Here is a 23,544-nt window from a genome sequence, read left to right as displayed (position 1 = left end):
GATGACTTTTGTCGTATGTATATACACATGAAACCATCATCACAATATAGATTATGAGCCTTTCCATAACCCCCCCAAATTTTCTTTCATCTCCTGTTCCTCCTTCCCCACTCCCACCTTTTTACCCAGGCAGCCACTGATTGGTTTTTATCTTTATAGATGAGTTTGTATTTTTTTGAATTTTTATATAAATGGAATCATGATTTATCTCCTTTTATTTCATATAATGATTTCGAGATTCATCCATGTGCTTGTTTATGTCAGTAGTTTTTGTTTGTTTTGGTGGTGAAACAAGAAAGGAATTTATTTCAGTGAGGCCAATATTGGGAAGAGAGGGGGCTAGTATGTGAAAGACTGTCTCCCTAGTAGTTTGTTTGTTTGTTTTTTAAACTTTTATTTCTTTTTTAAAGATTTTATTTATTTATTCATGAGAGACACAGAGAGAGAGAGAAAGAGGCAGAGACACAGGCAGAGGGAGAAGCAGGCTCCATGCAGGGAGCCTGACGTGGGACTCGATCCCAAGATTCCGGGATCATGCCCTGGGCTGAAGGCAGACCCTGAACCACTGAGCCACCCACGCATCCCTAGTAGTTTGTTTTTTATTGCAGAGTTAAATTCCATTATATGGATAGATCACAATTAGTTTACCTATTCACCTGTAGATGGATATTTAGATTATTTCTAATTTTTAGCTCTTTTTAAAAATCTAATAAAATGAAATTGCTTTAAACATTCATGTATAAATCTTTTTGTGGACATGTGTTTTTATTCTAGGTATTCTAGGAGTGAAAGGCTGGGGTTATATACTAGTTGTATGTTAACATTTAAAATTTTTTTAATGTATATATTTATATAAATTTCAGGTATTCAACTTTACACTTTTTATATAGTAAAAAGTGATCAGCACAAGTTTAGTTACATCATCCTTCACCATATAATTGATCTCCTTTGTCTTTCTCTATCTGACTTATTTCACTTAGCATAATACAGGAGAATGGAGGAAAGAGAAAATAAAAACCAAAACAGGATTTCTGCACTGTCTAACTGAAACCAGAACTAGAGATACTTTCTCTGTGTGTACCACAGAATTTATGCTTAGTTTCTGGCTGCATTTATTTAGGCTATGGTGTACCAGAGGAAAAGAGTGATGAACTCACCAGCATCTTGGTATTACTTTGAATTCTGGTATTCTTCCCCAGTCTGCCTTCTACTGTTTTCTTTTCAGAGCCCTCAAATAGTTTCATGCAGTTGGTTTTATAGTTACATTAAGTGGGAGAGAAAGGATGGAATGTACTTATTCCATCTTATCTAGAACTAAGCTCGATTTATTTTGATGTCCTTTTCCCAGATTTTGCCACTAAACGCCCCTATAAATTGACTTCTATGCCTTTTTTTGACATATTGCCATCACCTGGAGTAAGTACTTCTTTCCTTTTTGTCTATGTAAAGTGTTCGAGTTCATCCTGTACTCCTCACTTAAGGCATGGAATTAGCTATTTCTCTCGGTTATTTTGGTTCCTTTTGGTGGAAACTGTTATTTAGAAGGCAGGATCTGGGCAGTAGGTGTGCTTACTGCTTTTGGGATGTCACTGGTGTTAGACCCTCTCAGTGAACAGAATGTATGTGTTTGTTTTTATTTATTCACACATTTGTATATATAGATACATATATATTTATATACAACATATAGTACATATATATGTTATTTATATGTACACACTCACATTTCCATCCATTATTTATCTGTAACATCTCTGTATAGCTATTTATCTATCCATGTATTTAATCTACTGAAAGCCATATGTTCAATTTCAGTCTAATGCCAAAATGTTCATCCTAATGTCTTCCCTTTCCATATTTCTAATTTTCTTCTCCAGTAATGAGTAACCTAGCTTCTATTATCCTTATTTTGCTTATTTAATTTAGTATCCCCTGTATATAACCAACTTCTCATCTTCTCTGCCACCCTCTCCACTGTGAGGATGCCTTCCTCTACCTGCTCATGCTGTGGCTCTTCATTTCTGTGCCTTCCTGTGTGGATGCACACTCTCCTTAACCTGCTCCAACACCCTATGCCTGGCTATTACTCCATGTAGATGCTTTCTTACCCTCCTCAGGCTCTGAGTCTCCATACTTGTCCCATGGGCGATGAACAACACATTCTTATACTAGCTAATCGCATGGAATCTTACCAGGGAAACCACTCAGTTCCAGAGTTTTTCCTTTCTGGGAAATAATAATACTATAAAAATAAATTCCTAAAATCCTGTAATTCAAGTGGCTATTCTTACAGAGAAGAGAAAGCACACAAAAACTGGGTACCAAAAAAAAAAAACTGGGTACCAGGAATAGCTGACGTGACATCAGGATGTCTCTAGTCCTTGGAAGAGGATTTTATGAAGCTCTAAAAAAAACAAAAACCAAAAAAACCTACTCTGAAGAAAGTTAAACTTAGTTAACTTCTGTTTTTTTTTAAACTGTAAATTTTATTTATTTATTTGAAACAGAGAGAGAGGGAGAGCACAAACAGGGGGAGTGGCAGGCAGAGGGAGATGGAGAAGCAGGCTTCCTGCTGAACAGGGAGCCTGATGAAGGGCTTGATTCCAGGACCCTGGGATCATGACCTCAGCTGAAGGTAGATGCTTGACTCACTGAGCCACCCAGGCTCCCCATTTAACTTCTATTTTAAAGTAAACGTATGCCACACAACACTTACAGGAACTTGATGGAGGTGTTGTAAAATTAAAGAAAGAAATGGTTAGAAATAACTGGTTTAATGTCTAGCTTTTATAGGTGCATAGTGAAAAATCAATTGATGGGAATAATTAGGACATAGTGGTATTTTGTTTAACTGAACTTTATTTAGTGAAAGTTAGAAAATTCTTCCACTTTGAGCATTTATTTAAAAAACTTTTGCATATACTTACCTACCTTGGTAAGCAGAACATAGAGACCCTCTTTTTGTATTCGAGACTCTTGTAATTACTCAAAACAAGACTTGTGATCTATGTACAACATTGTAGAAGGAGCTACTTCCTGGTGTGGCTAGTGGTGAGATATTTACTGCTCTGAAAATCAGTGTCCACAACTGTAAAATGAGTGTATAAAAACATAATCTCAAATGTTCCTTCAGTATAAAAATTCCTAGTGCTTGATTTAGAGAAGCCCTGGGCAATAGCTGGGAGTGTGTGTATATGTATTTTTTATAGCAAAAATTTCTTTTAGCAAATTGCTTACTTAATTATTTTACCTGTTTCTCCTCAAAGTTTGAGACTTTAGTTGGAATTTTTTCCCATTAGTTGATTCATGTGTTCAGCTTGTTTTTATCTTTTATTTCTATTTTCAGATTGCTCTAGAATTTATTTTTAGTATAGAATTTTTAGATCATTGTAAAACTTTTCATTTACACAAGGCAAGTGGCCAGTTGGTCTCTAAAATCATTTGAAGTAATTAGTTCAAGATTCATTTATATTTCATTGCTGCTCTGTTAGGGACCAAAGTTTCTAAATGAAATGTAGGCTGCCTAGACTTTATTACCATGATTTTATTCTCTTTTGCCTTTTTAAAGTTACCATTTTGTAGCCAAATATTTGAAACATATGATTTTACATAAGATTTTGTACATATCTCTCTGTATAAAAATCTAATCTCATGGCATACAATTGCATTATGCCTCTGGAAGTAAAATTCAGTTTTCTGCCAATTACAGGCTAGGTGGGATATAATTGCTTTCTCTGACCCTGTCCACCCACTGCTTTGTTTATCTGGGAGAGCATAAATCACTTAAGAGTATAAACTTTCATTCTATATTCAATAATCACTCATTGGAATCTTTGTGATGGCATGTTCCACTAAATTTTAACTGAATTTTATACTTTTTAAATAAATACCTACAGCATATGGAAAGCTTGACTGTAGTAAGGCTCTTTATTTATCCGTTAGAACACTAATGCTTTTAACAAACATCAGTATTTATTTTTAGTTCTGGCTGTTACTGTTACTGTTTTTTTTTAAGTTTATTTACTCATTTTAGAGACAAGGAGAGAGGGAGAGAGAGAGAGAACAGGGGTAGTGGGGAGAGGCAGAAAGAGTCTGAAGCTGAATCTGTGCTTAGCGCAGAGCTCCAGGTGGGTCTCGATTCTACAACCCTGAGACCATGACCAGAGTGAAACCAAGAGTTGGATGCTCAAATGACTATGCCACTTAGGCGCCCCAATCATTGTTATTTTTAAATATGTATGGTTTACTTTTTATTACAACTTTATATGTATAATTTTTATTTTTTATCCCTGTATATATGATCATCGTTTAATGAGGAAAATAGTTCTACAATTCTTGATAAAAAATCATGAGTCCCCTCCCCCCAAAATAAAATAAAATCATCACACCTTCACACACCATTTTTAAAAAAGATTATCTATTTATTCATGAAAGACACACAGAGAGAGGCAGAGACATAGGAACAGGGAGAAGCAGGCTTCCTGCAGGCAGACTGATCTGATGCGGGACTCAATCCCGACTCCAAGATCACGTCTGAGCTGAAGGCAGACGCTCAACTACTGAGCCACCCAGATGCCCCACCTCCTACACCAATTTTTAATCTTGCAGAACTACTTTCAGTTATTTTAGTTGGTTCTTTTGGTATTTACATTCATATCTCTGAATAGTGTTCTTATACTACTACTACTTGATGTTTTTTTACTACTTAGTTTTTTTTAGATTCAGGTATCATCTATTGACTTTCCACTTTAGAACATGAATTTAAATCCTTGTCAGCCTCCCCTCCCCTGCTACTCATATCTCTACTTCCACTCTCACTCTATCATCCCTATGTAGTTATGCCATAATTTTGGTTAGATTAATATTCAATGGTTATACTGCTATGTTTATGTAAATGTTGTTTGTAATTGAATCATATAAGGTACTATGAACAACTTTTTCTTCCCTGCACATTTTGTTTTCCCTGGAGTTAATTGGACCGGTTTTCCACATCAGTAAGTATTACATGTGCTTAATATGATCTCTTCCCAAATATTGTTTCTCCCCTAATTATGTAAACTTTTCAATATGTTAAAATATTTTAGTTATTTGATCATTTTCATTTGTTCAAGTAAATCTATCTCATAGTTTCTGATCTGCTCTAATATGGATAGGTTGCTGCCTAGGCATGTTACAGAATTGTTTGAGATATTCTTCCTCTATTGACTTGGGAATTCCCTTCAGTTCTCTATTAGGTTGGATCCCTATTTCTTGATTTCTGTGTCTTTTTGTGGTTTTACTCCATCATTTTTGTGGGGGCATATCCTGCAGTATCTTCTTGAGAATAGTTGCATGAGATATAAAATCATTTATTTATTTATTTATTTATTTATTTATTTATTTACTTTTTTTTTTTTAGAGTGAATGCATGAGAGCATGAGTGGGAGGGGCAGAGGGAGAGGGAGAGAGAGAATCTTAAGTAGACTCCATTCTGAGTGCTGAGCCTGATGCAGGGCTCAAACTCAGGACCCTGATTTTATTACCTGGACCAAAACCAGGAGTCGGATGCTTAATGGACTGTGCCACCCTGGTGCCCCTGAGATATAAATTTATTTAAAGACTTTGCATGTATAAATATATTTTATTTTACCATCACACTTAATATATAGTTTGACTAGATGTGGAACTATGGATTAGAAATAAAATAATTTTAAAGCTTCCATTTCATTGGTTTCTAGCTTCTGATGTTACTATTAAGAAACATGGTGGGTCTTTTAGTTTTTTTTCCAATATACTTATTTTTATTGAAGTAAAATTCATATAACAAAATTAACCATTTTAAAGTTTACAATTCAGCAGCACTTAGAATATTCACACTGCTATGCAACCATCACCTCTGTCTAGTTCCAAAACATTTTTGTCATCCTTAAAGGAAACCCCATACCATTAAGTAGTTGATCCTCATTCCTCCTTCTTCCCCAGTTGCTAGAAACCATTAATCTGTTTTCTGTCTCTATGGAGTGACCTATTGCAATATTCCATGGTATACGTATACCACATTTTGTTTATCCATTCATCTGCTGATGGACATTTGAGTTATAGCATCAACTATTATGAATAATGATGCTATAAACATTCATACATGTGTGATTTTTTAAACTTAAAAAAAAACTTTTGTTGAAGTGAAATTCACATGGTATAAAATTAACCATTTTAAAGTGAACAAGATCATTTAGTATATTCAAAATATTATGTAGCCATTGCTTCTATATAGTTCCAAAACATTTTTATTTTTTTAATAATACATTTATTTTTTATTGGTGTCCAATTTGCCAACATACAGAATAACACCCAGTGCTCATTCCGTCAAGTGCCCCTCTCAGTGTCCGCCACCCATTCACCCCCACCCTCCTCCCCTTCCACCACCCCTAGTTCGTTTCCCAGAGTTAGGAGTCTTTATGTTCTGTCTCCCTTTCTGACATTTCCTACCCATTTCTTCTCCCTTCCCTTCTATTCCCTTTCAGTATTATTTATATTCCCCAAATGAATGAGAACATATGTTTGTTCTTCTCCGATTGACTTATTTCACTCAGCATAATACCCTCCATCGAAAGATGAATGGATAAAGAAGATGTGGTTTATGTATACAATGGAATATTACTCAGCCATTAGAAATGACAAATACCCACCATTTGCATCAACATGGATGGAACTGGAGGGTATTATGCTGAGTGAAATAAGTCAAAACATTTTTATCATCCCAATGTAAAACTCTGTAACCATTAAGCAGTCACTCCCTATTGTTTACTCTCCCTAGATCCTGGCAGCCCCAAACTACTTTTCTATATCTATGGATTAAATTTTTTAAAAAAGATTTTATGTATTTATTCATGAGATACACACACACACACACACAGAGAGAGAGAGAGAGAGAGAGAGAGAGAGAGAGAGAGGCAGAGACACAAGCAGAAGGAGAAGCAGGCTCCATGCAGGGAGCCCAATGAGGGACTTGATCCCGGGACTCCAGGACCACGCCCTGGGTGGAAAGCAGGCACCAAACCACTAAGCCACCCAGGGATCCCCATATGGATTAAATTTTTATGGTTGAATAGCATTCCACTATATTGACATACCAGAATTTCTTTATCCATTCATTGGTTGATGGGCCTTGGGGGTTATTTCTACCTTCAGACTACTGTAAATAATATTGTTATAAACATTTGAGTACAAGTATTTAAGTACCTGTTTTCAATTCTTCTGGATATATATCTAGGACTGGAATTGCTGGGTCATATGATAATTCTATGTTCACCTTTTTAAAAAAGATTTTTTAAATTAATTTTTTAAAAATATTTTTTATTTAACAGAGAGAGAGAATGAAAGAAAGAGAGAGAAAACAGGAGCAGGGGGAAGGGAGGAAGGAGAGGGAGAAGGAGACTTCCCTTTGAACAGGGAGCCCTATGTGGGACTCCATCCAGGGACTTTGGGATCATGACCCGAGCTGAAGGCAGATGCTTAACCAACTGAGCCACCCAGGTACCCCTTTTTAAATTTGTTTTTAGAGAGAAAGAAAACATACACAGGGAGAGGGGCAAAAGGAGAGAGAGAAAGAGAGAGAGAGTTTTAAGAAGACTCCATGCTGAGCACAGAGCCCCATGCTTGATATTGTGACACTGAAATTATGACTTGAGGCAAAACCAAAAGTCAGATGCTTAACAGATTGTGCACTCAGGCACTCTTCTATGTTCAATTTTTTGATGAAGCATCTGTTTTCCACATTGGCTTACCATTTTGCATTCCCATCAGCAATGTACAAGGGTTCCAATTTTTTCACATCCTCATTAATGGTTGTTAATTTCCAATTTTTAAAAAAATATTTTATTTATTCATGAGATACAAAGAGACAGAGACATAGGCAGAGGGAAAAGCAGCTCCCTGTGGAGAGCCTGATGTGGAATTTGATCCCAGGACCCCGAGATCATGATGACCTGAGCCGAAGCAGACGCTCAACCTCTGAGCCACCCAGGCACCCTAATTTCCAACTTTTAAAGTTTTTTTTTTATAAGTTTTTATTTAAATTCTAGGTAGTTAACATATAGTTTAATATTGGTTTCAGGAGTAGAATTTAATGATTCATCACTTACACGTAACACCCAATGCTCATCATAACAAGTGCCCTCCTTAATACCAATCAGCTTTTAGCCCCTCAGCCACCCACTAGCAACCCTCAGTTTGTTCTCTATAGTTAAGAGTCTCTTATGGTTTGGATCCCTCTCTTTTTCTTTCCTTTCCTCCTCGTTCATCTGTTTTGTTTCCTTTTTTTAAAAAAAGATTTATTTAAAAAGTTATTTAAAATATTTATTTTTTAATATTTATTTATTTATGTATTTATGTATTTATTTATTTATTTATTTATTATTTCAGAGAGAGAGTGCAGTGGGAAGGGGCAGAGAGAGAGGGAGAGAGAGAATTTCAAGCAGACTTCCCATTGAGCATGGAGCCCACATGGGGCTCAATCCTAGGACCCTGAGTTTGAGGAGTATTTTTTTTTTTTGATGAGTTCTTAATATATTTTGGATACTAATCCTTTATCAGACAGGTCATTTGCAAATATCTTTTCCCATTCTGTAGGTTACCTTTTAGTTTTGTTGATTGTTTCCTTTTGCTGTGCAGAAGCTTTTTATCTTGATGAAGTCTCAATAGTTCATTTGGGCTTTTGTTTCCCTTGACTCTGCAGATTTTTCTAGTAAGAAGTTGCTATGGCCAATGTCAAAGAGGTTCCTACGCATGTTTTCCTTTAGTATTTTGATGGTTTTCTGTCTCACATTTAGGTCTGTCATCCATTTTGAGCTTATTATTGTGTATGGTGGTCCAGTTTCATTTTTTAACATGTTGGTATCTAGTTTTCTCAGCACCATTTGTTGATGAGACTGTCTTTTTTCCATTGAATATTCTTTCCTCCTTTGCCAAAGATTAGTTGACCATATAGTTGTGACTCCACTTCTGGGTTTTCGCTTCTGTTCTATTGATCTATGTGTCTGTTTTTGGCCAGTACCATACTGTCTTGATGACTACAGCTTTGTAATATAGCTTGATGTCTGGAATTGTGATGCGTCCAGCTTTGCTTTTCTTTTTTGAGGATTACTTTGGCTATTTGGGGCCTTTCGTGGTTGTTCCATATAAATTCTAGCATTATTTGTCCTAGCTCTGGGAAAAATGCTGGTGGTACTTTGATAAAGATTGCATTAAATGTGTAGATTTCTTTGGGTAGTGTAAACATTTTAACAGTGTTTGTTCTTCCAATCCATCAGCATGGAATTTTTCCCCATTTTTTTCTGTCCTTTTCAGTTTCTTTCTTTTAAAAAAGGTTTTATTTATTTATTTGACAGAGAGAGAGAGCGTGCACAAGTACGTGGTGGCAGGCAGAGGGAGAGGGAGAAGCAGGCTCCTCACTAAGTAGAGAGCCTGCTACTGGGCTTGATCCCAGGACCCTGGGATCCTGACTTGAGCTGAAGGCAGACACTTAACCAAAGGAGCCACCCAGGTGCCCCTCCTCTTCATTTTCTGAAAGCAGGTTCCTGAACAGATATTTGCTATACTCATGTATATTTCAGAATTATTTACAATAGCTAGGAGGTGGAACTCAAATGTCCATCAACGAATGGATTTTTTAAAAGGTGGTATACACATACAATTGAATATTATCAGCCTTTAAGAAAAAACATTTTGTTAAATGCTGTAGCATGGATGAACCTTGAGGACAGTATGCCAACAGAAATAAGACAGTGATAAAAATCCAAATATTGTATGATTCCATTTATATGAGGTATCTAAAGTAGTTAAACTTATAGAAACAGAAAGTAGCATGATAGTTGACAGGGTTTAGGAGAAGGGTTGGAAATGAGGAATTGATTAGTGGGTAAACAGTTTCAGTTTTGCAAGATGAAAACGTCCATAAATCTTTTGCACAACTATATGAGTATAGTTAAAACTATTAAATTTTACACTTAAAATTGATAAGATGGTGACTTTTGGTATGTGCTTTTTACAGCAATATTTTCCCTGTACTGTCATTATTGGAGTTTCAAAAGGGCAGAGATAATTGTGTGTACTCAGTCTGATGTCTTTTAAAAATTTTTTTTGATTAAAAAAATTTTTTTATTGGAGTTCAATTTGCCAACACATAGAATAACACCTAGTGCTCATCCCATCAAGTGCCTCCCTCATTGCCCATCACCCAGTCACCCCAGCCCCTGCCCACTTCCCCTTCCACTACCCCTTGTTCATTTCCCAGTTAGGTGTCTCTCATGTTTGTCACCCTCACTGATATTTTCACTCCTTTCCCTTTATTCCCTTTCACTAAGTTTTATATTCCCCAAATGAATTAGACCATATAATGTTTGTCCTTCTCTGATTGACTTATTTCACTCAGCATGATACCCTCCAGGTCCCTCCACGTTGAAGCAAATAGTGGGTATTTGTTGTTTCTAATGACTAATATTCCATTGTATACATAGACCACAGCTTCTTTATCCATTCATCTTTTGATGGACACCGAGGCTCCTTCCACAGTTTGGCTATTGTGGACATTGCTGCTATAAACATTGGGGTGTAGGTGTCCCGGTGTTTCACTACATCTGTATCTTTGGGGTAAATCCCCACCAGGGCAATTGCGGAGTCGTAGGGCAGATCTATTTTTAACTCTTTGAGAAACCTCCACACAGTTTTCCAGAGTGGCGTACCAGTTCACATTCCCACCAACAGTGCAAGAGGGTTCCCCTTTCTCCAAATCCTCTCCAACATTTGTTGTTTCCTGTCTTGTTAAGACACTGGTGTGAGGTGGTATCTCATTGTGGTTTTCATTTGTATTTCCCTGATGGCCAGTGATGCGGAGCATTTTCTCATGTGCTTGTTGGCCATGTCTATGTCTTCCTCTGTGAGATTTCTGTTCATGTCTTTTGCCCATTTCATGATTGGATTGTTTGTTTCTTTGCTGTTGAGTTTCATAAGTTCTTTATAGATCTTGGATGCTAGCCCTTTATCTGATATGTTATTTGCAAATATCTTCTCCCATTCTGTAGGTTGTCTTTTAGTTTTGTTGACTGTTGCTTTTGCTGTACAAAAGCTTCTTATCTTGATGAAGTCCCAATAATTCATTTTTGCTTTTGTTTCTCTTGCCTTCATGGATGTATCTTGCAAGAAGTTACTGTGGCCAAGTTCAAAAAGGGTGTTGCCTGTGTTCTCTAGGATTTTGATGGAATCTTGCCTCACATTTAGATCTTTCATCCATTTTGAGTTTATTTTTGTGTATGGTGTAAGAGAATGGTCTAGTTTCATTCTTCTGCATGTGGATGTCCAATTTTCCCAGCACCATTTATTGAAGAGACTGTCTTTTTTCCAGTGGATAGTCTTTCCTGGTTTGTCAAATATTAGTTGACCATAAAGTTGAGGGTCCACTTCTGGATTCTCTATTCTGTTTCATTGATCTATGTGTCTGTTTTTGTGCCAGTACCACACTGTCTTGATGACCACAGCTTTGTAGTATAACCTGAAATCTGGCATTGTGATGCCCCCGGCTCTGGTTTTCTTTTTTTAATATTCCCCTGACTATTCGGGGTCTTTTCTGATTCCACTCAAATCTTAAGATGATTTGTTCCAACTCTCTGAAGAAAGTCCATGGTGTTTTGATAGGGATTGCATTAAATGTGTAAACTGCCCTGGGTAACATCGACATTTTCACAATATTAATTCTTCCAATCCATGAGCATGGAATATTTTTCCATCTCTTTGTGTCTTCCTCAATTTCTTTCACAAGTGTTCTATAGTTTTTAGGGTATAGATCCTTGACCTCTTTGGTTAGGTTTATTCCTAGGTGTCTTATGCTTTTGGGTGCAATTGTAAATGGGATTGACTCCTTAAGTTCTCTTTTTTCAGTCTCATGGTAAGTATAGAAATGCCACTGATTTCTGGGCATTGATTTTGTATCCTGCCACACTGCCAAATTGCTGTATGAGTTCTAGCAATCTTGGTGGAGTCTTTTGGGTTTTCTCTGTACAGTATCATGTCATCTGCAAAGAGGGAGAGTTTGACTGCTTCTTTGCCAATTTGAATGCCTTTTATTTCTTTTTGTTGCCTGATTGCTGAGGCTAGGACTTCTAGTACTATGTTGAATAGCAGTGGTGAGAGTGGACATCCCTGTCTTGTTTCTGATCTTAGGGGAATGGCTCCCAGTGCTTCCCTATTGAGAATGATATTTGCTGTGGGCTTTTCGTAAATGGCTTTTAAGATGCTGAGGAATATTCCCTCTATCCTAACACTTTCAAGAGTTTTGATAAGGAATGGATGCTGTATTTTGGCAAAGGCTTTCTCTGCATCTATTAAGAGGATCATATGGTTCTTGTTTTTTCTCTTGCTGATATGATCAATCATATTGAATGCTTTATGAGTGTTGAACCAGCCTTGCATCCCAAGGATAAATCCCACTTGGTCATGGTGATTAATCTTCTTAATGTATTGTTGGATCCTCTTGGCTAGTATCTCTTTGAGAATTTTTGCATCTGTGTTCATCAGGGATATTGGTCTATAATTCTCCTTTTTGGTGGAGTCTTTGTCTGGTTTTGGAATTAAGGTGATGTTGGCCTCATAGAACGAGTTTGGAAGTACTCCATCTCTTTCTATCTTTCGGAACAGCTTTAGTAGAATATGTACGGTTTCTTCTTTAAACGTTTGATAGAATTCCCCTGGGAAGCCATCTGGCCCTGGACTTTTGTGTCTTGGGAGGCTTTTGATGACTGCTTCAATTTCCTCCCTGGTTATTGGCCTGTTCAGGTTTTCTATTTCTTCCTGTTCCAGTTTTGGTAGTTTGTGGTTTTCCAGAAATGCGTCCATTTCTTCTGGATTGCCTAATTTATTGGCGTATAGCTGCTCATAATAAGTTTTTAAAATTGTTTGTATTTCCTTGGTGTTGGTGGCAATCTCTCCTTTCTCATTCATGATTTTATTAATGTGAGTCTTTTATCTCTTCTTTTTAATAAGGCTGGCTAATGGTCTATCTAATTAATTCTTTCAAAGAACCAACTCCTGGTTTTGTTAATCTGTTCTACTGTTCTTCTGGTCTCTATTTCATTGAGTTCTGCTCGAATCTTTATTAATTCTCTTCTTCTGCTGGGTGTTGGATCTAGTTGCTGTTTTTTTTTCCAGCTCCTTTAGGTGCAAAGTTAGGTTTGTATTTGAGTTCTTTCCAGTTTTTGGATGGATGCCTGTATTGCAATATATTTCCCCCTCAGGACTGCTTTTGTTGTATCCCAAAGATTTTGAATGGTTGTACCTTCATTCTCATTAGTTTCCATGAATCTTTTTAATATTCCCTAATTTCCTGGTTGACCCTTTCATCTTTTAGCAGGATGGTCCTTAACCTCCACGTGTTTGAAATCCTTCCAAACTTCTTCTTGTGATTTAGTTCTAGTTTCAAAACATTATGGTCCAATAATATGCAGGGGATGATCCCAATCTTTTGGTATTGGTTAAGACCTGATTTGTGACCCAGTATGTGGTCTATTCTGGAGAAAGTTCCATGTGTACGTGAGAAGAATGTGTATTCATTTGAGTTTGGATGTAAAGTTCTGTAAATATCTGAAATCCATCTGGTCCAGTGTTTCATAAAGCTCTTTTTCCTTGGAGGTGTTGTGCTTAGAAGACCTGTTAATTGTAGAAAGCGCTATATTCAAGTCACCAAGTATATAAGTGTATTATTATCTAAGTATGTCTTAACTTTGGTTATTAATTGATTGATATACTTGGCGGCTCCCACATTCGGGGCATAAATATTCATGATTGTTAGGTCCTCTTGTTGGACAGATCCTTTAAGTATGATATAGTGTCCCTCTTCATCTCTCACTACAGTCTTCGGGGTAAATTTTAGTTTATCTGATATAAGGATGGCTACCCCTGCTTTCTTTTGAGGACCATTTGAATGGTAAATGGCTCTCCAACCTTTTATTTTCAGGCTGTAGGTGTCCTTCCGGCTAAAACGAGTCTCTTGAAGACAGCAAATAGATGGGTCCTGCTTTTTTATCCAGTCTGAAACCCTTCGTCTTTTGATGGGATCATTAAGCCCATTCACGTTCAGTTACTATTGAAAGATATGAATTTAGTGTCATCATGATACCTATTCAGTCCCTGTTTTTGTGGATTATTTCTTTGGGCGTCCTCTTTCTTTTACAGAGTCCCCCTTAATGTTTCTTGCAGAGCTGGTTTGGTGGCCACATGTTCTTTCAGTTTCTGCCTATCTTGGAAGCTGTTTATCTCTCCTTCTATTCTGAATGAGATCCTTGCTGGATAAAGTATTCTTGGCTGAGTTCTTCTCATCTAGGACCCTGAATATATCCTGCCAGCCCTTTCTGGCCTGCCAGGTCTCTGTGGAGAGGTCTGCTGTTATCCTAATGCTTCTCTCCATAGAAGTTAGGGATTTCTTGTCTCTTGCTGTTTTAAGGATCTTCTCTTTATCTTTGGAATTTGCAAGTTTCACTATTAAATGTGGAGGTGTTCAGCGGTTTTTATTGATTTTATGGGGGGAATCTCTCTATCTCCTGGATTTGAATTCCTGTTTCCCTTCCCAAGTTAGGGAAGTTCTCAGCTATGATTTGTTCAAATACAGTTTCTGGACCTCTGTCCCTTTCAGTGCCCTCGGGATCCCCAATTAAACGTAGATTGTTCCTTCTAAGGCTGTCATTTATTTCCCTTAACCTATCCTCATGATCTTTTAATTGTTTTTCTGTTTTTCCTCAGTTTCCCTCCTTGCCATCAACTTGTCTTTCATGTCACTCACTCGTTCTTCTACCTCGTTAACCTTTGTCATTAGGACCTCCAGTTTGAATTGCATCTCATTTAATCAATTTTTTATTGTGGCCTGATTAGATCTAAATTCTGCAGTCATGAACTCTTGAGTCCTTTATGCTTTTTTCTAGAGCCACCAGTAGCTTTATAATTGTGCTTCTGAATTGGCTTTCTGACATTGAATTGTAGTCCAAATTTTGTAACTCTGTGGGAGAGAGGACTGTTTCTGATTCTTTCTTTTGAGTTGAGTTTTCCTTCTAGTCATTTTGCTCAGTGCAGAGTGGCCAAAAGCAAGTTGTACTGGAAAAACGAGAAAAAGAGAGAGAGAAAAAAAAAACGTGTGTGTGTGTGTGTGTGTGTGTGTAAACAAACAGAAAACAAAAAACAATGGGGAGTATCCTCTGATTCTATATACTGTAAATCTCTGGACTTCCCCTGGAACTTTCCAGCGCTGCTTGGTCAATAACTTGCTTTTCCACTGTTCTTCTAGCTGGTCTTCTGGGGGAGGGGCCTGCTGTGCTGATTCTCAGGTGTGTGCACCTGGGGGAGCTGCCCTGCCCCCTGCCAGGTGCAGGGCTCAGTGGGAGTTGTTTATCCTGGGAGGCCCCTACTCAGTCCCAGGTACAAGGTGACACCAGGAGCAACAACAGTGGCGCGGCCAGCTATCCAGCCCTGAAGTCAGCTCCTGCAGTAACTACCGCAGCTCCCAGTCCGCAGGGGCCTGGATGCTCCGGGGGGTGGGGGGTGCCAGTCTGCACAGCTCGGGGCCGCCAGGGGGCAGGAGCGTCCTTGCTGTCCTGTGTCCTCCCGGCCTCCCCTGTTCTAGGGGGAGCACCGGATCTTGGGCTGTGTCTCCCAGCACCCTGGGCTCTGGGGCCTGCGTTGTTGGAATCATGTTCCTGGGGCCATGCAGCCCCCTCCGTGCGGAGCCCCCACCTGAGCTGCCACTGGAGCTGCTCCTGGGGCCCACCAGGCCCACGCTCCAGCCCTTTAGGGAGCTCCGTCGCGGGGTGTGGCGGGCTCTCCCCCGGGCGCAACTCCTCTGTTAGTGCCCTTGGGAGCCTGAGGGCATCCCCGCCGCTCCTGGGGTCCTGCCCGAGCTCCCTGCTAGCGCCTTTCCGTCCGGGAAGGTTGGTAAAGCTCCTGCTTCTCTGGGTCTGGGCTTCCTGTCCTGGGGGCACTCCCCGCTGGCCTTAGCCCGGCCCCTCCCCCTTGGATGCTTTTTTATTTCTTTATTATTATTTTTTTTTCCGTCTTCCTACCTTGATAGAAGTGCGAACTCTTCTCACTGTAGCATTCCAGGTGTTCTCTCTTTAAATCTCAGACCGAATTCATAGGTTTTCAGGATGATTTGAAAGTTATCTAGGTAAGTTGGTGGGGACGGGTGACTTGGGGACCCTACTCTTCCACCATCTTCCAGTCTGATGTTTGTAATAGGAACTTAATGCTGGCTTATTTTGGTTTGTTTTATATTGTTTTTTTTTTCTGTTTTGCTTCTCTGTTTTACTTTTTCCACATTCCTTTGGTTTAGATGAATCCCCTGTGGGTTTTTTAGAATTACATTTTTACTTATCTGTGTTTCCCAGTACTGTTTACTTATAAGTCCACCAGTCCTTTTAGGGTTCATCCCAATCCAATTTTGCCTGTCTTGATTATATTGCAAATATCCTATTTCCAAATAAGCTAACATTCACAGATAAACATTCCAGGTAAACATTAATTTTGGGAGGACATTATTAACCTAGTATAGTCTTCTTTTTTAAAGATTTATTTATTTGAGAGAGAGTGTGTATAAGCAAGGGAAGGGGCAGAGGGAGAGATTCTCAAGCAGGCTCCCTCCTGAGCATGTAGCCTGACTTGGGCCTCCATCTCTTAACCCTGAGATCATGACCTGAGCCAAAACCAAGAATTGGATGCTCAACTGACTGAGACACCCAGACACCCCTAGTCTTTTTTTTAGGATTTTGTTTTTAGGTAAGCTCTATACCAGATGTGAGGCTAGAACTCACAAGCCCAAGATCAAGACTCTCATGGTCCAATGACTGAGCCAGCCAGTCACCCCTAAACCTAGTATAGTCTTGGTAGGACAGGTCCTACTTTGTTCTTCTTCACCATTGTCTTAGCTTTTTTGAGACTTTGCTTTTCCATATTCATTTTAGAGATAGTTTGGTAAAAAGCTATTCGGATGTTGATTGAAATAGCATTGAATTTCTAGATTAATTTGGAGAGCATCACTATCTATATAGTTTTGAGTCTTCCTATCCATGAATGTGATAAATCCTAATTTATATAATTTTTATTTTTTATTTTTTTCTTTTTCTTTTTTTATTTTTTTTTATTTATGATAGTCACAGAGAGAGAGAGAGAGAGAGAGGCAGAGACACAGGCGGAGGGAGAAGCAGGCTCCATGCACCGGGAGCCTGATGTGGGATTCGATCCCGGGTCTCCAGGATCGCGCCCTGGGCCAAAGGCAGGAGCCAAACCGCTGCGCCACCCAGGGATCCCTAATTTATATAATTTTTAAAATGTATTTCAACAGTTTTGTACTTTTTCGTATAAAAATATTTCTTTTTTTTATAAAAATATTTCATATTCATTTGCTATCATAAGCTATAGCTCAGATTATATTTTCAAATTGTTATTGATGTATAAGAATTCAGCTGGTTTTATTTTTATTTTTATTTTTTAAAAGATTTTATTTATTTATTCATGAGAGACATAGGCAGAAGGAGAAGCAGGTTCCCTGCATGGAGCCTGATGCAGACTCGATCCCAGGACTCTGGGATCATGTCCTGAACCAAGGCAGACGCTCAACCACTGAGCCAGCCAGGTGGCTGCAGCTGCTTTTAAATGTTCATTTAATGAACAAGAGGTAGTGGAAGGGGAAGTGGGCGGGGGGCTGGGGTGACTGGGTGATGGGCAATGAGGGGGGCACTTGGCGGGATGAGCACTGGGTGTTATGCTATATGTTGGCAAATTGAACTCCAATAAAAAAAAGTGTTCATTTAATATCCAACAACTTTTCTGAACTCTTACTAATTTAAAAAAATTTCTATAAAATCTCTTGGATTGTTTGAGTTTTCATGTTTTTACCATTTCTTTCTTTTAGCTCTGGCTCTGTTGCTTTCTATTTCACATTGTAAATTATTAAAAGACAGACACCTTTCTTTAATGTGGTTTGGAGAATAAATGTACCTTGAACAGTATATGAAAATATATGAAAGGAGACTCTTACATAGTGTTTAGGGAAAAGAAAACTCTTGGTTTCTCACACAGAGTTAGTGCTGATAAAGGGAAAAACACATGTAGAGAGAGAGAGGAAAGGGCTGAATTAGAAGATTTATGATATATAACAAATCTTTCTGGCTTAGGTAATATAAACAAAATTAATGAATGTGAATTTAGGAATATCATCATACAGTTAAGTTAATATTGACTATATGGTACTTTGTCAGTTTAAACATTCTCTGATTTCAAAAGCCAAAATGCTAAATTTATTGGGGAAATTGAGCCAGTTTATTTAAGTCATTAATTCCTTTTAAATGAATGACATGTTAGCTCCTCTCTAACCTTTTGTTTTTTTTTTGTTTTTTTTTTTTCTCTCTAACCTTTTGGATCATTTCTTCTCATTATATGATTTCTTGCCATATACTTTCAGATCCCCTATCTAAACCTTAAGCTCATCAAAAACACAGTAAAAAATTCTATTGACCTTTAAAATAAAAATCATGAGTGTCCTAACAATATAGTTCTATCAACCCCCTTCCACATAAAATACAAACTCTGAACTCTGGATTTAAAGGTCATTTATTAGTAGCCTCATCTGGACAAAGATATAATTAAAAAAATAAAAATCATCCATATAATCTCATGTTGGCATTGTAAAGGAAGTATTCAGTTGGAGCTGTCTTTCTCAGGTGGTAGATTTAGCAGTGGCTGGAGGTTGTAGAGATCCCATGGGTCCTGGAGCTTCCATAAGTCCCTTTCTATATGGCCAATATAGCTACAGATTTCTAGATCTACCTTCTTTGTATTTTTTTCCCATTGTATATTGCTTGCAAAATGAGAGGTTAGAACTCCATGGAAGGCTGGGAAGATATTTTTTTATTTTATTTATTTTTTAAAAGACTTTATTTATTCATGAGAGACATAGAGAGAGAGATAGGCAGAGACACAAGCAGAGGGAGAAGCAGGGAGCCAGATGTGGGATGCGATCCTAGGTCTCCAGGATCAGGCCCTGGGCCAAAGGCAGCGCTAAACCACTGAGCCACCCGGGCTGCCCTGGGAAGATATTTTTAAAGAGATATTTTTATGAATCTTAGTACCTCATACCTCAGACAGGGTTTTTTGTCTGTTTTATTCACTGATTTATCTGTAATGACTGAAATATAGTGCCTGAGAGTTAGGAGATTGCTTCGTAAATATTGTTGAATGTAAAAATGATTGGGTGCATAGAGCAGTATTGGTGTTAAAAGATTTTTTTTGTCATCACATTGAAAATATGCTGTGGGTTTATTAAAAAGATATTTTAGTATTTTATAGCTTTGTTGTTGTAAGTTTGTTATTATTTTGTATTCTTTTTCCCTAGGAAGTAGTGTTTAATGTAAGCACACTTGAGGTATTGTGAGGGCAGAGACAAATCCTCGGAAATTGAATAAAGACTTAATACACTTAGATGTTCATCAAAAGTTTTATTTTCCGTTTTCTTCTGTACAAGTTAGTTACAGGCCTCTCTGCAGCAAGTGGATGTGAGCTGCATTATTCCAGTATAGCTGTATAATTGATGCGGCCCTGTGTGAACCTATGGGATCTGGGGCATGTAATGAGTTAAGCTTTTTCTGCTGAAATGTCAAGAATGCATTTAAGTACTTCTGGATTCTTGCCAGACCCACATTACCAAGACTATTCTTTATGTTAGATTCAAATATACAGTAGCTCTAAAGTGCTCAGGCGTGCATATTGAATTTCTTTCTGAATGTACTATAATTCAAAAGGAAACTTTTTTTGAAGGAAGACAGGTCTTTACACATTATTTATGAATAACTGGCCTCAGATCTTGGATTCTTAATTGAAGAAGTTTTACTCAGGTAAAACTTACAAAGGACTCCATTATATGTGTATAATCAGATTCTGGATAGATGATGTTTATAAACACTGAAGGGATATTTGGATAAATTATTTAAATTATTTAAAATTTTCTCTTAAGCTATTTCCCAGTATTTTGACAGATGAAAATTATGTAAGATATGGCACTGATGCAGAGACTGAGATGCTGACAGTCCATAAAAAGTGTTTTCCTATGGCACCATTCACATACTCATTCCTACTTTTATCTCAGTTGTAATTTATGTAAAGAAAACTTTTGTCAAAGAGGGTTCATTGAACTATTTCTAATAAGCACTATGACTAGACAATGTGTTGGACACATTTCAGAACTGCAAAAATTTTTAAAAGTTGTCTTGATTTTGAAAAAAAATCCCAATCCCCTTTTATGGTGATTTTTTTTCTTTGACTATACTCATTGGTCTAATGCCTCTTATTGGATCTGGCAACCTACAAAGGAGGTTGTCCTTTTGCTGGACAATGATTAAGTTTCCCATTTCCTCTTCCAAAGTAACTTTCAAGTTCTAACATTAATGTATTGTGTTACTTTTCCATATATAACTAATACCCCAACTGAGTGTTTTGTAGCTCCTCTTTATATAATTGGGAGGTTTTAATAAGGAATAGTGGGTTATTTTGATGTACAGAATACTTTATGTATGCCTTAAAGACCCTTGAACTATTACAAAGTTTTTAATGTTAAAGAAATAATAAATCTGACTTTTTTTTTAATATTGCAGACCGGATATCTTCACATTCTCTGTTACAACTTTGGAGTAGAAACCCACAAGCAGAATAAATATGAAGAAAGTTCTTTCTGGCTTAGGTAATATAAACAAAATTAATGAATGTGAATTTAGGAATATCATCATGCAGTTAGGTTAATATTGACTATATGGTACTTTGTCAGTTTAAACATTCTCTGATTTCAAAAGCCAACATGCTAAATTTATTTCATTTAACATGTGATGTTCATTCTTGTATGTTGCCAGTTGATAGGAAAATGTATTCTATTCTTAATATAATGTAAGAGTATGTTCTTTCATTCCTCCTTTGTATCTCCATCAAGAATATGAAAAATTGTTTTGCTTTGTTATATATTGGTGTCTGCCAACCTCAGAGTATAAGGGTGGGTGGGTAAAGAGTAGCATCAGGATGAGTTTGGGGAAACCAGGAAGAACTTGAGTTCTAGCCGTGGTTATTATATATGATTTTAATCTCTGCTTGATTATATTTTCCACCTCTTTTTGGGATATAAAAATAACTTGGTAATGTATTTTCAAATGCCCTGAAAAATCACATTTTAACGTATTTTAACACTACACATTTTAACGTAGTGTTAAGAAAACTATTGGGAGCAAAAATAATTATCAATGTTATTAACAATAGGAATTTTAGCACAGTGGATAGTCTTTCTAGTATTAGATGAACTCAGTCAAAATTTGAGTCATCTATGGCATCAGTGGGAAATTGGTAATACTGTGATACCTACTTTTTAGAATTATTGTACAGTTTAAATACATTGATGCATGTATTGTAGAGTGTTCAGTAACTTGCTTGGGAGACAGAAACGGTCAACAAATGGTAGCTATTGCTGCTATCTCTAGGTAATATGTTTGCTTTTTTACTATAAATGAACACTAATGTGGCAAGTCCACTAGTTTATTCTAATATTTATTACAGTGAAATCAAATGTGGATTACTTGTTGACTTCCCAAGTAACTATATCATAAAGAAAACAGCCAGATTTTCTGTCATATACTGCTAATATTTGGAAAATTTTTTCTTTGTGCTTTAATTATCTATGTGTTAAGAAAACTATTGGGAGCAGTTGGTTATACCATAGGAATAAATAGCTGCTAATTAAACACATTTCTCTATAAATTTTACACCAGAAGGAGGCAATGAAGAGTGAGTGTAGTTTCTTATAGGCTTAAGTCTTTTGAAAACAGTGACTAACTTAAGGTAGAGGTTATATACAATTTGAAAGTACCCATTCAGTCCTTTGTAAATACCACATTCATAAGTGCTTATTAACATTTTACTTTATGTTCTTTTAAATTTTTTTCACAGTTTTTAAAAGATCTTTTAATATGTTAAATGACAAGAAAGACATAAGAATCATTGAAATGCATTTGAAGAATTTAAGGAATTGAGTTTTTTCAAAATTGACTGTAAATAAGAAAAATTAATGGAATGAAACAGAGCCAAAGACTATGCATAGGGCAATTCCTAATTGGTGATCTCTTATTAGGGACAGTGGGATAAATTGGAAAAATGACAGAAGACATTTGAATTGGACAAAATCATGGAGAATTGGATAAACCCTGAAGATGTTCTATAAAAAATAATCTAGTTGATCTTAATAAGTGAAATATACCCTCCTTCTTTGACTTACAGGTCAGAGACTGCTTTAGATTCCTGAAGAGTCCTTTTGTAGGTTATATTGAGAGTATTTCTTAACCTTTTGTGTGAAAGCTCTGTGCTTTTTCCTTTTCAGAATCCAAAGAAAGCATGGTTTCTTCAGCATCCGTCTGAGACCATGATTACAGTTTATATTTTCTTTAAGAAACCTCACAACCTAAACTCAGTGCTGCTAGATTTTTTGGACGTGAATAAATAATTGGTTAAATAGTATGTTAGAGTAGGAGTAATTTTTGAGTTCCTCTTCTAACATTACTTTTAATTTCTCTAAAATTAATCTAAAACCTGTATCAGTTGGTAGCTAATGTAACTTGCTTCCTATTAGGAATCTTTTTTACTCTGCATGTAGTATCCTCATGTGAAGTGTGTCTTTTTCCTGCTTGTATAATACTTCTTGTATCTCTCATTGAATCAAAAGAGGAGAATTCAGCAAAAATTATACTACTGTTTTCTAAATTCATAGTGCTTTGAGTTAGTGAACCAGATTATGTAATTTCCATGTTGGGTTTAAAAATAGCTATTATGTTTACAATAGGGACAATATTTATGAAGTATTTTTATTTATCAATGCTTAGTCTTTACTGTAGTTATATAGGAATATATATCACCAGAGGTCTTTTTTAGACAATTCTACTTTTTTAAATATTTGATTTATTTATTCACGAGAGACACAGACAGAGAGGTAGAGACATATGCAGAGGGAGAAACAGGCTCCTCACAGGGAGCCTGATTCGGGACTCAATCCTGGACCCTGGGATCACACCTGGAGCCAAAGGCAGACACTCAACTGCTGAGCCACCCAGGTGTCCCATAGAAGATTCTATTTTTTTAAGTAATCCCTACTCACATGTGGGGCTCAAATTTACAACCCTGAGATTAGGAGTTGCATGCTTTACTGACTGAACCAGCCATGTGGCCCACCAGAAGTCTTCTAATAAGGAAATAACAAAGGAAATATGTGTGTGTTATGCACAAATGTTAATGATTCAGTAGATGAGCCCCGGAGAAATTTGTATCAGCTTGAATGCTACTTAATATTTATCCCTTTATTTTCCCTTTATCCTCAGCTCAAGATCTTGAGAATTTGACAATATTATTTATAGTCAGGCAGTGTGATCTAAGGAACAATCACAGAGCTAGCAGTAGAAAATCTGTTACTAATCAGTTGTATGACCTTGGGTCATGTGCTGCAATGTCTTTATC

The 23,544-nt window shown here is 37.1% G+C and overlaps 1 protein-coding gene across 1 annotated transcript in view; it reads left to right on the top strand.

Annotated features, from left to right (window-relative positions):
* Positions 1 to 23,544, top strand: part of TEX11 (testis expressed 11) — a 325,266-nt gene that overhangs the window by 36,111 nt on the left and 265,611 nt on the right. The window contains exon 8 of the mRNA XM_041740423.1: positions 20,658 to 20,743. Within this exon, the coding sequence (XP_041596357.1) occupies positions 20,658 to 20,743 (86 nt within the window). The remainder of the gene's footprint in view (positions 1 to 20,657; positions 20,744 to 23,544) is intronic.

Source organism: Vulpes lagopus, chromosome X, assembly GCF_018345385.1.
Source record: "Vulpes lagopus strain Blue_001 chromosome X, ASM1834538v1, whole genome shotgun sequence".
NCBI classification, from domain to species: domain Eukaryota; kingdom Metazoa; phylum Chordata; class Mammalia; order Carnivora; family Canidae; genus Vulpes; species Vulpes lagopus.
Note: the sequence above shows the minus strand (reverse complement) of the source record. Positions and strands in the feature narration are given on the sequence as shown.